The sequence below is a fragment of the Eumetopias jubatus genome, unplaced genomic scaffold, assembly GCF_037043125.1.
Source record: "Eumetopias jubatus isolate StellerSeaLion01/CBP00866 unplaced genomic scaffold, mEumJub1_p1.0 scaffold_23, whole genome shotgun sequence".
Taxonomy (NCBI): domain Eukaryota; kingdom Metazoa; phylum Chordata; class Mammalia; order Carnivora; family Otariidae; genus Eumetopias; species Eumetopias jubatus.
Window position 1 is genome coordinate 969,675 of NW_028274829.1, and position 14,651 is coordinate 984,325.

Genomic DNA, 14,651 nt, shown 5'->3' on the forward strand with positions numbered 1-14,651 from the left:
TTAAACATTGATGTAAAAAATATGTCTCATTTTTTTTTTTAACTTTTCTTTTCCTTAAGGTATTTACTATGCAAGATCTATTACAACTCATTAAAATCAACCCTGAATCCAGTCTCTACAAATCACTGGTAGGATTGTTTAGTTTTTATAACCTGCTTTGGTCTGTTAATTGTAACTGAACAGTTGAATAAAGATAAATATTTTCTTTTAACAGATTTCAGGATTTGATAAAGAAAACAAAGGTAGGAGCCTTCATCTTTGTAGAAAATAGCAACATTTTTGTCATGTACTTTTTCCTGTAAAACTATGAAAGTAATAATACTGAGGGGTATGAGTAGGGAATTTAATATGAATTTGAGTTTCCATGCTGTGACAGTACCTTACCTTTTTATCTAATTTTTTAAGAAGCTTTTACTTAAGTAATCTCTACACCCAACGTGGAGCTTGAAGTCGTGATCCTGAGATCTAGGAGTCACATGCTCCACTGACTGAGCCAGCCAGGCGCCCCAATACCTTACCTTTGAATAAACGGAATAATGCATCCATTTTGACAAATGTAGATCACTTCCCCAAATTTCAGTCTTTCTTAATTGCTCTTAGATACTCAAAAAGCTATAGACAGAAGTTGATAGAACCCTAGAAATGATGTGAAAGCTACATTTTGTTCCCACTGTTGAGACCATTTCCGCACACACAAACTAACAATTTTAAGGCTAGGTTTCTTTGTAGCCTAGCTCTCCCCCTCAAGTACAGTTTATAGATCATTAATATTTGCTTAAAAAATTGAAGTATCTGGTCAGTAATAAGTGCTGCATATGTATTTTTTTATTAAGTGTTTATATGAGCCTGATAAATTGCTTTCGTCTTGGCTTTGATAATAACCTTCATAGAGTCCATAACATGCCAGACCATGGGCTAGACTTGACGATGGACCTTGTAGCATGAACTTCAGCTGGTAACTTGCCTGTAATGCACATTCTTTGGGTCTGTTTTAAGTCATCCGTAACATTATGTAGTGGCCCTTTTGTGTTGGTGTGCTCCTGGATTTTGTTGTTGCCAGTATTGCTGCCATCCCCAGTAGGGCATTCATTTAGAACTTAGCATTCAGCAGACATTTGAGTACTTAGTTTCTGCCAACCATTAGTCTGTGACTTAATTGCCTAGTTTCTTGGGAGTAATATTAGCAGAGGATGAGTAAATCAGATCACAAGACATTCTGGAGTGCCTGTAAAGTGGGTCATCCATACTGAACTTCAGTATGGTAAGTGATCCTATATTCAGTATTCCAAGACGGTACTGTCTACTGTAAATTTCCCGTAACGATGGGGATGTCTGTGTCTGTGCTATCGGGTATGGTATCTACTAGCCGTGTGTGGCTATTAAACATTTGAAATGTGGCTAGTGTGACTGAACTGACTCTTAAATTTAAATAGCCATACGTGAATAGTGGTTATGACATTGGACAGGGCACAGATCTAAGGTATATAGTGGATATCTGTAGCCTAACTATTCTTTCAGAAGGAAACTTGGGGCCTAAAGGGACATTAAGAAATAATCCACTTATTAGAGGTATTTCACATTATCTTTAAAAATAGTTTTTCACCTTTACACACTGTTTAAATGCTTCTGGTTCAGAAAGACATGTGGTTAACAGCTCTTACCAGCTTCACCCAGCATCCTAGTGTAAGTTCTGAAATTCAGAAAAACTATGCATAGCAGGCATGTCAGGCATCCTCATGACAAAATTTGGGTAGAACTCTTGGCTGACACTAAAACAGCTATTGTTAAAATGAAATAATTTGAAAAAATTCGTGTCTTCCAATTGAGAACATCAGAAAACATGTAGGAAGATATTTTGTGCCCGTTTATGCCCTAACAGAGACCTATAGTTTTACCTTACTCTTTCTGTATTTGAGGGTTCTGGGTTGTTGAATGGCCATAGTACTTTTCTCCTAGATTACACTTACCCATCCTTTCCGCCCCTAACTTTTCAGAGATGATAATGCCGAGAAAAAAAAGCTGTGCAGAGCATTTGGATGAGGGCAGAAAGTTTGGACATTGGCTCTTTGTTTTCTGGAGCTTAAAACCCTTACCTGTGATGGGTAAAAGAATAGCTACATATACCAGTGGGATAGAACAGCAAGCCCAGAAATCAGTCTACACAAATACAGTTGGCCCTTGGACACCACGGGGGCTAGGGGCTCCGACCCTCCCCACCGGGGCCGCCGCACAGTCCCAGTCCACATAGAGTTGTTGACTGCCCCAAAACTAACAGCCAGCTGCTGACTGGAAGCCTTACTGATAACATAAACTGTCAACACATATTTTGTGTGTTAAGTGTATTATATACTGTACTCTCAAAGTAAGCTAGAGAAGAGTGTGTTGTCAAGAATCAAAACAAAGAGAAAATACGTTAACAGTACTGCCCTATATGGATTGAAAAAAATCCCCCATATAAAGGCCCTGTTGTTCAAGGGTCAACTGTGTAGTCAACTGATTTTTGATAAAGGGTGAAGGTAGTTCAAGGGAGGAAGGATGGTCTTTTCCACATGTGGTACTGGAACAATTGGATACTCATACACAAAAATGAACCTAGCCACAGACCTTATACCTTACATAAGAATTAAAATAAACTGTAGATCTAATTTTAAATATGAAACTATAAAACTTATGTAAGAAAACATTAAAACATGTATGTGACCTTCGGTTTGGTGAGGAGCTAAAACACTAAAAGCATATATATGAAAGAAAAAAATTGACCAGTTAGACTTCATTAAAATCAAAAACATCTGCTCTGAAAGACATTGAGAATGAAAAGACGAGCCCCAGACTGGGAGAAAATATTTGCAAAGGCACATCTCCTAAAAGACTTGTATCAAAAATACACAAAGAACTCTTAAAGAGACAACCCAGTTAAAAAATGGGTAAAGGATCTGAACAGACATGTCACCAAAGAAGATACAGAGATGGCAAATAAGCTACAAAAAGATGTTCAATGGCAGTTGTTATTAGGGCAAGGCGAATAAAACAACAAAGATCTCCCCATACCCCTGTTAAAATGGTAGAAATCCAGACTACTTACAACCCCAAATGTTGGTGAGGATGTGGAGCAACAGGAACTCCCATTCACTGATAGTGTGAATGCAAAATGGTATAGCCACTTGGGGAGATGGCTGGCTTCTCACAAAGCTAAACATAGTCTTACCATACCATCTGACAGTGATGCTCCTATTTACCCAGCTGATTAGAAAACTTTCATCCACATATAGCAACTCTATCATAATTGCCAGAAATTGGGAGCAACCAAAATGTCCTGGAGTAGGTGAATGGATAAACAAGCTGTGGTACAGCCAGACAGTGGAATACTATTAGGCTGAAAGTAATGAATTGTGAATCCATGCAAAAATAAAATCTGGGGCGCCTGGGTGGTGCAGTTGGTTAAGCGTCCAACTCTTGGTTTTGGCTCAGGTCATGATGTCAGGGTTGTGGGATCAAGCCCTGCATCAGGCTCCCTGCTCAGCAGGGAGTCTGTTTCTCCCTCTCCCTCTGCTCCTCCCCTCTGTGCTCTCTCTCTATGAAAGTCTTAAAAAAAAAAAAAATTGCAAAAAAAAGAAAAAGGCAAAACTATAGAGCTGGTAAGTGGATTGGTGGTTGCCAGGGATTTGGAGGGAAGGGGTGTAGGAGGTTGAATAGGTGAAGCATAAGGAATTCTTCAGGGTCATGAAGGTATTTTGTACGATACTGTAATGGTAGGATATATAGCACTAGATATTGGTCAAAGCCTGTAGAACTTTATAGTACAAAGGGTGAACCTTAATGTAAGCAAATTTAGGAGGTCAGGTGATCCCAGGATGGACTGCAGTATGTGACAAAACCATCTAATAACCTCACTGGAGGGGATGGGGAAAAAAGATACTGAGCTTGACCAACTTTGGAAATGAATACTGTGAGGCTAAAAGCAAATGAAACTGTATATAGGCACCATATTCGGAGTGACAGTTACTTCTCATGGAGGTACTGGTTAACAATTTGGAAACCATTGTACATGTATGATGGAACTGAACAGTTAACTAAATGGATAGTAGAGGGTGAAAGCTGGGTTTCTCACTGTTAGAGTGCAATTTCACAGATCAGTAAGATGATGAGGCTAGAATGATCCATGTGGTAATGGATTTGTTGGAGCCCTCAGTATAAGCTCAACTGTCACTTAATACAGATGCAGAGGATGTATGGAAGTATTTATAGATATGTCTCTACACAGGTTAGTGGAACATTCAAATTTCCTTGTTCTGCAGGCTGAGAGAGCCTAGAAGCAGTGACCCCCCAATAGCCGTGAGCACACCTAGTGCCCACTTTGGAACACTTAAGATTTGGTTTCCAATACCATTCCATAATAATAGGAACCAAGGCTGCCTGGAGCAATGGCTGATTCCAGGACTGGGGCAGAGAATGTACAAGATGAGCCTGGAGTCTTTTACAGTGCCAGATGAAAGGAAATCCTTAATTAAAAAAAAAAAAAAATCCACTGTGAAAGAGCTTCCAAAGGCCAAAGCTAGAACACATGGAGCAACAAAATAAAATATTGGATTATATAAAATACTACATAATCACATAGGAATTGAAATAGAATGTATAAAATACCCATGAGTTCGTACCAGTGTAAAGAAATGCTTGAATAAATGAGACTAGAGAATCCCTTCTTAGAGGGGTGTATATATGGGGAGGGGAGAAGGGAGTAGTGAACTAATGAGGGGCCTGTGAATAGTACTACAGAACTGGGAAAAGGTGACCATTCTTCACCTAGAATGAGTGAGGGGAAGAGCACATCTCGAAAGATTATCTACTGCAGCATCTTGAAGAAAATTTCTGCAGTAGGTCTACCTTTTCTGTAAAGGCAAAGCAGACACACCTGAGCATAACAGGGGCAGGAAGTTGGGAGGAGAGAACAGGAACCCTGGGGGGAGAGAAGGTCAAGAGAAGATCAGTGGATGAGCCAAAGAGGAGCTGCAAGCCATGGATATGGAAGAACAGAGTGTAGGTCACGTTAGAGGAAGTGAGAAACAGTAGATTTTAAAATATTCAGAAAACGGAAAAAAGAAACAGGCCTTTAACTTGGCTGGTGCAGAAGCTAAATCCTTCCAACTGTTTTTTTTGTTTGTTTGTTTTTAAGATTTTTATTTATTTGACAGAGACACAGCGAGAGCGGGAACACAAGCAGGGGGAGTGGGAGAGGGAGAAGCAGGCTTCCCGCGGAGCAGGGAGCCCGATGGAGCCCGATGCGGGGCTCGATCCCAGGACCCTGGGATCATGCCCTGAGCCGAAGGCAGACGCTTAACCGTCTGAACTACCCAGGTGCCCCCTTCCAACTGTTTTAAGAAACTAAAAACTTCTAGCTAAATTTATACTCCTGCTTTAAAAAAAGTTTCACACTATTCAGAAAAGTATAAAGTGAAAGAAAAGTGGAAATCGCTGCCTTTATTCTCTGATCTCCCTTTCCACGGATACCTAGAATGAATAGTTCCTCCTACCAGAATTTCGTTGATGAATGTGAAAGTCTGTGTGATTGAAACATACATATAATCATAAATGGGCTCGTATTATACTGTTTTGCAATTTGCTTTATTCACCAATATATCTGTATATTCAGAATATTTTTTAAAGAATGTTTTTAACCCCCATCGGAGATTTCATTGTTTTATTGTTTTGCCATTGGAAGCAATCTGTGTGTAGAGTACAGCCTTTGTGGGCTTCTAGAAGGATAGCTGTGTAAACTTACAGAAGTGGAATGATGAGGTCAAAGGGCATGTGCATTTGAGCACACACAAACCCTGACAAAATTCCCTCCCAAGTGAACGAGCATGTCTGTTTCCCACTCCCCTGTGTGGAAGAAGTTGACTTCAACCCTCATGGATGACTTTAAGAGGTTCAAGAGTTCAGTGGGGGAAGTCACTGCAAATGTGGTGGAAATAGCAAGACAACTAGAACTGGAGCCTGAAGATGGGACTGAATTGCAGCATTCTCAGGATCAAACTTGAACAAATGAGTTGCTTCTTACGGATGAGCAGAGGAAGTGGTTTCTTGAGCCGGAATCTCCCGGCGAAGATGTGGTGAAGGTTGTTGAAGTGACAACAAAGGATTTCGATTATTACATAAACGTAGTGCCCGCATTCGAGAGGATTGACTCCAGTTTTTTTTTTAAGATTTTATTTATTTGTCAGAGAGCACAAGTAAGCAGAGCAGCAGGCAGAGGGAGAGGGAGAAGCAGACTCCCCACAGAGCAGGGAGCCCGACGCGGGGTGCGGGGCTCAATCCCAGGACCCCGGGATCATGACCTGAGCCGAAGGCAGACCCTTAACTGACTGAGCTACTCAGGTGCCCCGGAGTGACTCCAATTTTGAAAGAGGTTCTATTTTGAGTAAATCATGTGCTACAGAGAACTTGTGAAAGGAAGGGTGAGTGTGGCTGACTTCATTGTTGTCCTGCTGTTGGCCACAGCCACCCCACCTCCACCAACCACCACCCTGATCAGTTATCAGCCATCAACACCAAGGCAAGACCCTCCCCCAGCAAGAGTATGACTGGTTGAAAGCCCAAATGATGGCTAGCATTTTTATTTTTATTTTTTATTATTTTTTAAAGATTTTATTGACAGCGATACAGCAAGAGGAGGAACACAAGCAGGGGAAGTGGGAGAGGGAGAAGCAGGCTTCCTGCAGAGCAGGGAGCCTGATGCGGGGCTCGATCCCAGGACCCTGGGACCATGACCTGAGCTGAAGGCAGACGCTTAACGACTGAGCCACCCAAGCGCCCCAATTTTTAGCAATATTTTTAAATTAAGATATGTACATTGCTGTTTTAGACATAGTGAATGTTATTGCACACTTAGGCTCGAGTATAGTGGAAACATGACTTTTATATGTACTAGGAGACATTCATTAGACTTGATTTATTGTGATACTGTATTGCACTGGTCTGGAACTGAAATTGCAGGATCACTAAGGTATTCCTGTATTTTTTTTTAATGGATGTGTCCCGATTAACTTAATGCCATAACTGATGAATCCAGTAGCATTATGGACAATGCAGTCATGAACATTATATATATATATGTATGTATACCTATTTTTCAATCAAAATATTTGTATAATAATACAAAATGCAGAAATTATAAATATAGTTGGTGAAACCATCAAAAAATAAATGTAGCCAGGAAATACCTCCCACCACAAGAAATAGAACAATGCCAGCATCCCAGAAGCCTCCCTTGTATCCTTCCCAATCACTATGCTTTCCCTATTACCCAGTCTTAACTGCTGTTCTGATATCTAGCACCATAGATTATTAATGCCTGTTTTTACACTTTATATGCATGTAGTCCTGCAATATATCTTTTTTTTTAACTTTATTTATTTGAGAGAGGGACAGAGAAAGAGAGAGAGCACAGGTGGGGTGAGGGGCAGAGGGAAAAGCAGACTCCCCGCCGAGCAGGGAACCCGATGCGGGGCTCGATCCCAGGACCCCGGGACCATGACCTGAGCCGAAGGCAGATGCCCAACGACTGAGCCACCCAGGCGCCCCCCTACAATATATCTTGAGTGTGGCTTCTTTCTCTCAGCATTATGACATTGATTGATACTATTTTAGCATTGGTTTGTTCATATTAATTGCTATGTATTCCATTGTGTAGAGTATATGGTTATTTTTTACTCAAGTATAATATAGTGTTATATTAGTTTCAGGTGTACAGTATAATGATTCAACAGTTCTATATATTTCTCAGTACTAATCGTAACAAGTATACTCTTAATCTTCTATTTCACTCATAGCCCCACCCACCTCCCCTCTGGCAACTATCAGTTCTATGGATTTTAAGAGTCTGTCTCTTTTTCCTTTGTTTCTCCATGTATTTGTACTTTCCAGATTTTTTTCTTACCGTTGATTTCTAGTTGCATACTGTTGTGGTTGGAAAAGATACATGATATGACTTCAGTCTTGTTGAATTTGAGACTTGTTGGCCTAACATGTGATCTGTTTTGGAGAATGTTTAATGTGCACTTGAAAAGAGTGTGTATTCTGCTGTTTTAAGATGGAACCTTCTGAATATATCTGTTAGCCCCATCTGGTCCAGCATGTCCTTCAAAGCCACTATTTCCTTATTGATTTTCTGTCTGGATGATCTGTCCATTGATGTAAGTGGAGTGTTATACTCCCTTACTATTATTATATTACTATCAATTATTTCCTTTGTGTTTATTATTAGCTGTTTTATATATTTGGGTGCTATTGTGTTGGGTGCATAAGTATTTACATTGTTCTTTTTTTTTTATTTTTTTTAAGATTTTATTTTTAAGTAGTCTCTACACCCAGCGTGGAGCTTGAACTCACAACCCAGGGATCAAGAGTTGCATGCTCCACCATTTGCCAGATAAATGTTTTTTTCATCCCTTCACTTTCAGTCTATATGTATATTTAGGTCTGAAGTGATTCTCCTTTAGGCAGCATATAGACGGGTCTTGCTTTTTTTTTTTTTTTAAGATTTATTTATTTAGAGAGTAAGAGAGAGCCACATATGAATGGACGGCAGAATGAGAGCATCTTCAAGCAGACTCCCTGTTGAGCAAGGAGCCTGGGTGAGGGGCTCCGATCCCATAATGCATGAAATCATGACCTGAGCCAAAACCAAGAGTCAGATACTTAACCAGCTGAGCCACTCAGGTGCCCCATAGATGGATCTTATTTTTTGTCCAGTCACCCTACGTTTTTTGAGTGGAGCATTTAGTCCATTTACATTGAAAGTAATTATTGATAGGTGTGTACTTATTGCCATTTTGTTACATGTTGTATGTTTGTTCTCTGTTCCTTTCTTGCTCTCTGTGATCACAGTTTGTTAGATTTCTTTCTCCTTATTTTTGGTGTATCAGTGGTTTTGATTTGTTATATTTAGGCTTATATTAACATCTTATGCATACATCTGTGTATGTTAAGTTGATGGTTGCTTAAATTTGAACCCATTCTAAAAGCATTAAATTTTTACTCATCTCCCCCCATTCATTTTATGTATTATGATGTCATACTTTACATCCTTTTATTTTGTGAATCTCCTGACTGATTTTTACAGATACATTTGATTTTACTGCTTTTGTACTTTAATCTCCATGCTGGTTTTATAAGTGATTAATCTACTTTTATTATGTTTGTATATAACTGTGAAATTTTTTCCTCTCCTAACTTTGTTATTCCTGATTATGGCCTTTTCTTAAAATTCAAAGAACTCCCATTAACATTTCTTGTAGGGCTGGTTTAGTGGTAATGAGCTCCTTTAACTTTTGTCTGGGAAACTCTTTACTTCTCCTATTCTGAATGATAGCCTTGCTGGGTAGAGTATGCTTGGTTGCAGATTTTTTTTTCCTTTCAGCACTTTGAATGTATGTCGCTATGCCCTTGTGGCCTGCAGAATTTCTGAAAACTCAGCTTCTAGCCTTTTGGGGTTTCCTTTGTATATAACTGTTTTCTGCTTTTAAAATTCTCTATCACTACTTTTTGCCATTTTAATTATGTGTTTTGGTGTGGACCTCCTTAGGTTGATTTTGTTGCGGTCTCTCTGTGCCTCCTGCATCTCGATTTCTGTTTCCCTCCTCAGATGGAGGATGTTTTCAGCTATTATGTCTTCAAATAAATTTTTTGCCCCCTTTTTTCTCTCTTCTCCTTCTGGGATCCCTATGATGCAAATGTTATTATGCTTGATGGTGTTGCTGAGTTCCCTTAACCTATTCTCATTATTTATTATTCTTTTTCCTTTTTGGTGTTCATCTTGGGAACTTTCCATTACTCTGGCTTCCAGCTCACCGATCCGTTCTTCTGTCTCCTCTAATCTGCTATTGATTCCCTCTAGTGTATTTTTAATTTCAGTTGTTGAGTCTTTCATCTGTGATTGGTTCTTTTTTATATTTTCTCTCTCTTTGATGATGGTCTCACTGAGATCCTGCACTCTTCTCAAGTCCATCAAGTATCTTTATTACCATTACTTTGAATTCTTTTTTTTTTTTTTTTTAAAGTAGGCTCCATGCCTAGCATGGACCCCAACGCAGGGCCTCAACTCACGACGCTGAGATCAAGACCTGAGCTGAGATCAGGAGTCAGACACTTAACCAACTGAGCCACGCAGGTGTCCCCATTACTTTGAATTCTTTATCAGGCATATTGCTTTTCTCCATTTCATTTAGCTGTTTAAAGGGCCAGTCTGGAGTTGCCATGGGATTGTAGTTGGGTGTTGTCAGCAGTCAGACCAGATCCCTGCTCTTAGCCTGTTTCCTGGGGCTGAGAGGTGGTTGGCGGGTGGGGCTGGCAGATCAGATGTCTGCCCTGAGTCCATTTGCTGGGGCTGTAGTTGAGTGGGTGTGTGTGGTTATCCTCTCCTATCTCCAGGGCAGGAGTCACTCTGTAGTGGTGGCTTATGGGGTGTATCGTGGCAGGAGCTGCTTTGGAGGGACTCCTGCCACTTGGGCATTGGATGGGCCAGATGCGCAGGAGGACATGGGAGCTGGGTGGTGGTAGTAAGGTAGGTGGTGGTAGGTGGTGGTGGGGGGTGGTGTTCATGCTGTTCCCAGAGTGTCTGGCTATCTAGGCTTGGGGGTGTGGGGAGAAATGGCTCCTGACAGCTCTTTTGTTTTTGGAGATGTCTCCTGAAGATCTCTGCCCCTCCAGCCCAGGTTCGAAGATTAGTAAATAAATCTCCTTCCAGGTATACCCCAAGAGCTTTTCAAATTGCTGCTTCTTTGCTGTTTCTGTGTGGGGTTGTTATGCTGGCTCTTTAAGAGTGGACACTCCGTTTCCTTTTGCCCTCCAGCTCTCCCAGAGCTAAGCGCAATGATTATTAAGGTACCTGGAGGGAAGCCCTGCTGACTGTAAAAACTCACAAAGTTAAGCCCCCCTGGTTTTTAAAGCCAAATGATATGGGGACTCGTCTTTTCAGTGCAGGTCACCCCTGTCTGGGGTGCCTGGTGTGGCTGGGTTCTGCTCTTCTCCCTTCTCTGTGCTTGTGGTGTCCCTCCAATTGGTGGTTAGTTTGGTTCTCAACTGTGTGTCTGCCCCTCCTACCCTTTTCAGTGTGGCCTCCCCTCTGCGATTAACTGTGGGATGTCTGTTCCGCCAGTCTTTGGGTTTGTTTTCTGGGTTAGTTGCTCTGCTGTGGCTGTTACCTAGGTATGTCCGTGGGAGGAGGTAAGTTTAGAATCTTCCTATTCTGCCATCTTCCCAGAAGTCCCATATGCCTGTGTTTTTAATCTTAGCAATCTTACTGGAAAAATAGTCTCTCTGTTGTATTATTTTGCATCTGTTTATACTTTTGTTCACGTTTGACAGTTATACTTTTTTTGTGTAAATTTTGTCCATGTCTTGTTCCATATTTCCATTTTTTTCTTACTGAATTGTAAGAGCTCTTTGATATTATCAGAATTAGTCCTCTGTTTCCATATTACTGCAGATATTTTTTTTCCAGTGTATCACTTGTCTTTTGACTTCATTTCATGCCATATAGGTTTCTGATTTTTATATTGTTAGAGTGATAAATATTTATCCTTATTGCTTCTAGGTTTTGTGTCATGTTTGCAAAGGCCTTTCCTTAGATATTATTCTTAAAAGATCTAGAGTGTAAAAAAGGATAATGTTTTAAAACCAAGATTATATAAACAGTGACTGAGCGATGGTTAAATGAAAGAAATTTGTGCAGTGAAACTGTATTATACACTTTGTGTCTTTTAGGTTTTCTCATGCAGTTTTTAAGAGAATTGGCAGACTATCATCAGTCCAAAATGAGCTGTGATATGGAAACTCAGACAAGTTCAGCATTTCCTAGCAAAGACTCTCTTGGTAACTGTAGCCTTTTTTCAGAATTTTAATTGTTGTTTTCAAATGACAGAAATGACCTGATTTACTATATTACATGCTTGTTCTTGACTGGGAGGGATGCAGCCTGCAGGTGGCGGAGGTGCTCATTTCCTCTGGAATCACTGTGGGGAGGGACCAGAACTGCTCTCCAGTACTGCTCCCTCCCCTTGTGACGGCTAAGGCTGCACTTTCCAAATCTTGGGGGAATCCAAAGGCCCACGTTCTTCCTTGTGTGTGGCATTCAACCTCTCTTAACCGGCAAGTTCTTCCCTATGTCTCATCTAACTTTATTTTACAGCCACTAAGTGAGAAAATCCTAGATGAGTTGCAGTGCAGAGAACTAGACAAGTCAGTGGTGTATCACTTCAGTTTATAGTTGAGGAATTGCGGGTCCCCAGAGGAAGAGCAACTTGGAAACATTCTGGGGCAGAACTGATAGTAGAGTCCAAGTTTTCTAAAATTATGTGATTAATCGGTTTTGTGGCCCTTCCCAAGTCTTAAGGAGTAATGGTGCTTTTAACCTTTAAGAAGATGAGCCTATAACTGGTAAAAGCTACACTGTATAACTAGGCCTTTAATTTATTTTGGCATAGGTTTTATTCCATTGGGAACATGGTACATGCTTATTCTAGAACAGTGCTGTCCAATAATATGCGCCACATATGTAATTTCTAACTGCCTAGTGGCCATAGTAAAAAACAACAAAAAACCCACAGGTGAATTTGTTTTAATATATTTTATTTAACCCAATATGACTAAAATATTCCAATATGTAATCCGTATAAAAAACATGAATGAGATTATTTTAGATAAAATTTCTGTGTTCAGTCCTTGAAATCTGGTGTGTCTTTTACACTTAGAGCACATTCAATTCAGATGATCACATTTCATCTACTCAGTGGCCGCATGCGGCTAGAGAGTCCTGTATTGAACAGCACAATTACAGAGCATTTGGAAAATACAGAAAAGTGAATGGAAAATATGTCTAAAATTTTCTAAAGAGATGAACACTGCCAGTACTTCTGCCAGCCTTTTTTCACGTGCATTCTTTTTGGTGGGTGTTGGTGTTCTCCATGGCTGAGATTGTCCTCTAGGTACACATTTGCATGTTGCTGCATGGTTGATTCTGATCCACAGTTGGTTTGAGGGCTGTGGGTCTACTGGAGACAGCACTAGAATGCGAGATAGTCAGTGGACCTGGTCTCAGTCCCAGTTACACCATTACATAGTTGCTTAGCCCTCGAGGACTCAAACTGTAGGGGCCACTTTCCTTCCCTGTAAAGCAGAGGAGTTGAAATACATGATCTTTGGTTTATTTTAAAGTCAGTGTTTTGAACGTGTGAGTCACCGGTAACCAAAGGCCACTTCGTTCTGCCTTGGCATCTAGGGACTAGAAAGAGATGCCAGTGTTTTCTGACTTCTATTGTACGCTTTGCTTTCTTTGCCCCTGACATTTGAGGATGAAAATTTTCTAACGTACAAAAAGGTTGAAACAGTTATACACTGAACACTTGTATACCTAGATACTCCCAGCAAATTTGTGTGATACTTGCTCAAGCACTTGTCTGTCCCATCCATTAATCCGTCTTAATTTTTTGATGTTTCAAAGTCAATTGCAGAGATCCCTACACTTTCCCCTAAGTATAATCTTTGCTTTTGAACAGACCTCTAGCCTCTTGCTCACCTGACCGCATTTCTCTGTTCTAACTTCCTGTGTTGTTGTTTTTTTTTTTTTTTTTTTAACAGCAGAAAAGCTTCAGCTCATTGATGATCAGTTTGCGGATGCTTACCCTCAGCGTCCCAAGTTAGAATCTTTAGAAATAAAGTTAAATGAATATAAGAGAGAAATAGAACAGCAGCTTCGGGCAGAAATGTGTCAAAAGGTAAGTTGTATCTTGTTGCTGTTAGCAAGAGTGATATTGGTGCTTATCTTTTGATGCCTTAATGTTAGGTATAAGGGGAAAAAATGGAGACACTTTATTAATGAATGTGATAAACTATTGCACATGTGATTTTTCTTTCTAATTGATGTCATTTTTTGTGCCTTTTGAATGAATGCTACAGGTACAGTGAATGAGATGAAACTAAAGATGAGTTAAACTAAATATATTTAAGTAGAGCATTAGTGTTAAACCTAGCCATCAAGAGAGAAGTTATTTCTTTAGTATAGTTATTGGTATTTATAGTTATTTGTACTCAATTGGCAGTTGAAGTATTTTAAAGATACCGAAATAGCAAAAGTTAAAATGGAAGAGAAGAGAAAGGCTGAGAGGGAGTTAGCTGAGTTCCGGAACGAATTGGAGCGAGCTTGTCAAGCAAAATCTGAAGCCCTCATTTCTCAGGAAAAGATGGCTCTTGAGAGAATTCAAAAGCACCAAGAGGTAACATTTTACAGTTATTTACCGGGTGTCTGTTTCCTGCAGCTCTTAGTAGATTGGCTCAAGGTCTGAGACTGGGTTGGGACAGTTGGCTAGACACGACAGAGCGCTGCAGGAGCACTAGGGACTGGGGTCAAGAGCGCAAATGGAAGCATCGGCCTTGAAAAGGATACGCAGGCTTCGTTCCTCCGAAACGGCTGGAAGGAAAGAGCTGTGAGTGCGAACGTCCGTGTGGGGATTGTGAGAAACTCACGCTGAATAAGCTCCATCCTCTTGGGCAGATTTGAGGTTCAGGGGGGCAGCTTCTAGAAGAGGATCAGCAGTTGGGGAACGGTTGCGTGGGGGGAGAGGCAGAGCAGTGAACGCTCTGAGACAGACAGGACTGAT

At 40.5% G+C, this 14,651-nt stretch overlaps 1 protein-coding gene across 4 annotated transcripts in view; it reads left to right on the forward strand.

The window, feature by feature from the left end:
- LOC114218031 (centriole and centriolar satellite protein OFD1) overlaps positions 1-14,651 on the forward strand; it is a 46,182-nt gene that overhangs the window by 7,000 nt on the left and 24,531 nt on the right. For all 4 annotated transcript variants that reach the window (XM_028114968.2, XM_028114966.2, XM_028114971.2 and 1 more), the window contains 5 exons: positions 60-128; positions 215-242; positions 11,761-11,868; positions 13,633-13,769; positions 14,094-14,267. In XM_028114968.2, the coding sequence (XP_027970769.2) occupies positions 60-128; positions 215-242; positions 11,761-11,868; positions 13,633-13,769; positions 14,094-14,267 (516 nt within the window). The remainder of the gene's footprint in view (positions 1-59; positions 129-214; positions 243-11,760; positions 11,869-13,632; positions 13,770-14,093; positions 14,268-14,651) is intronic.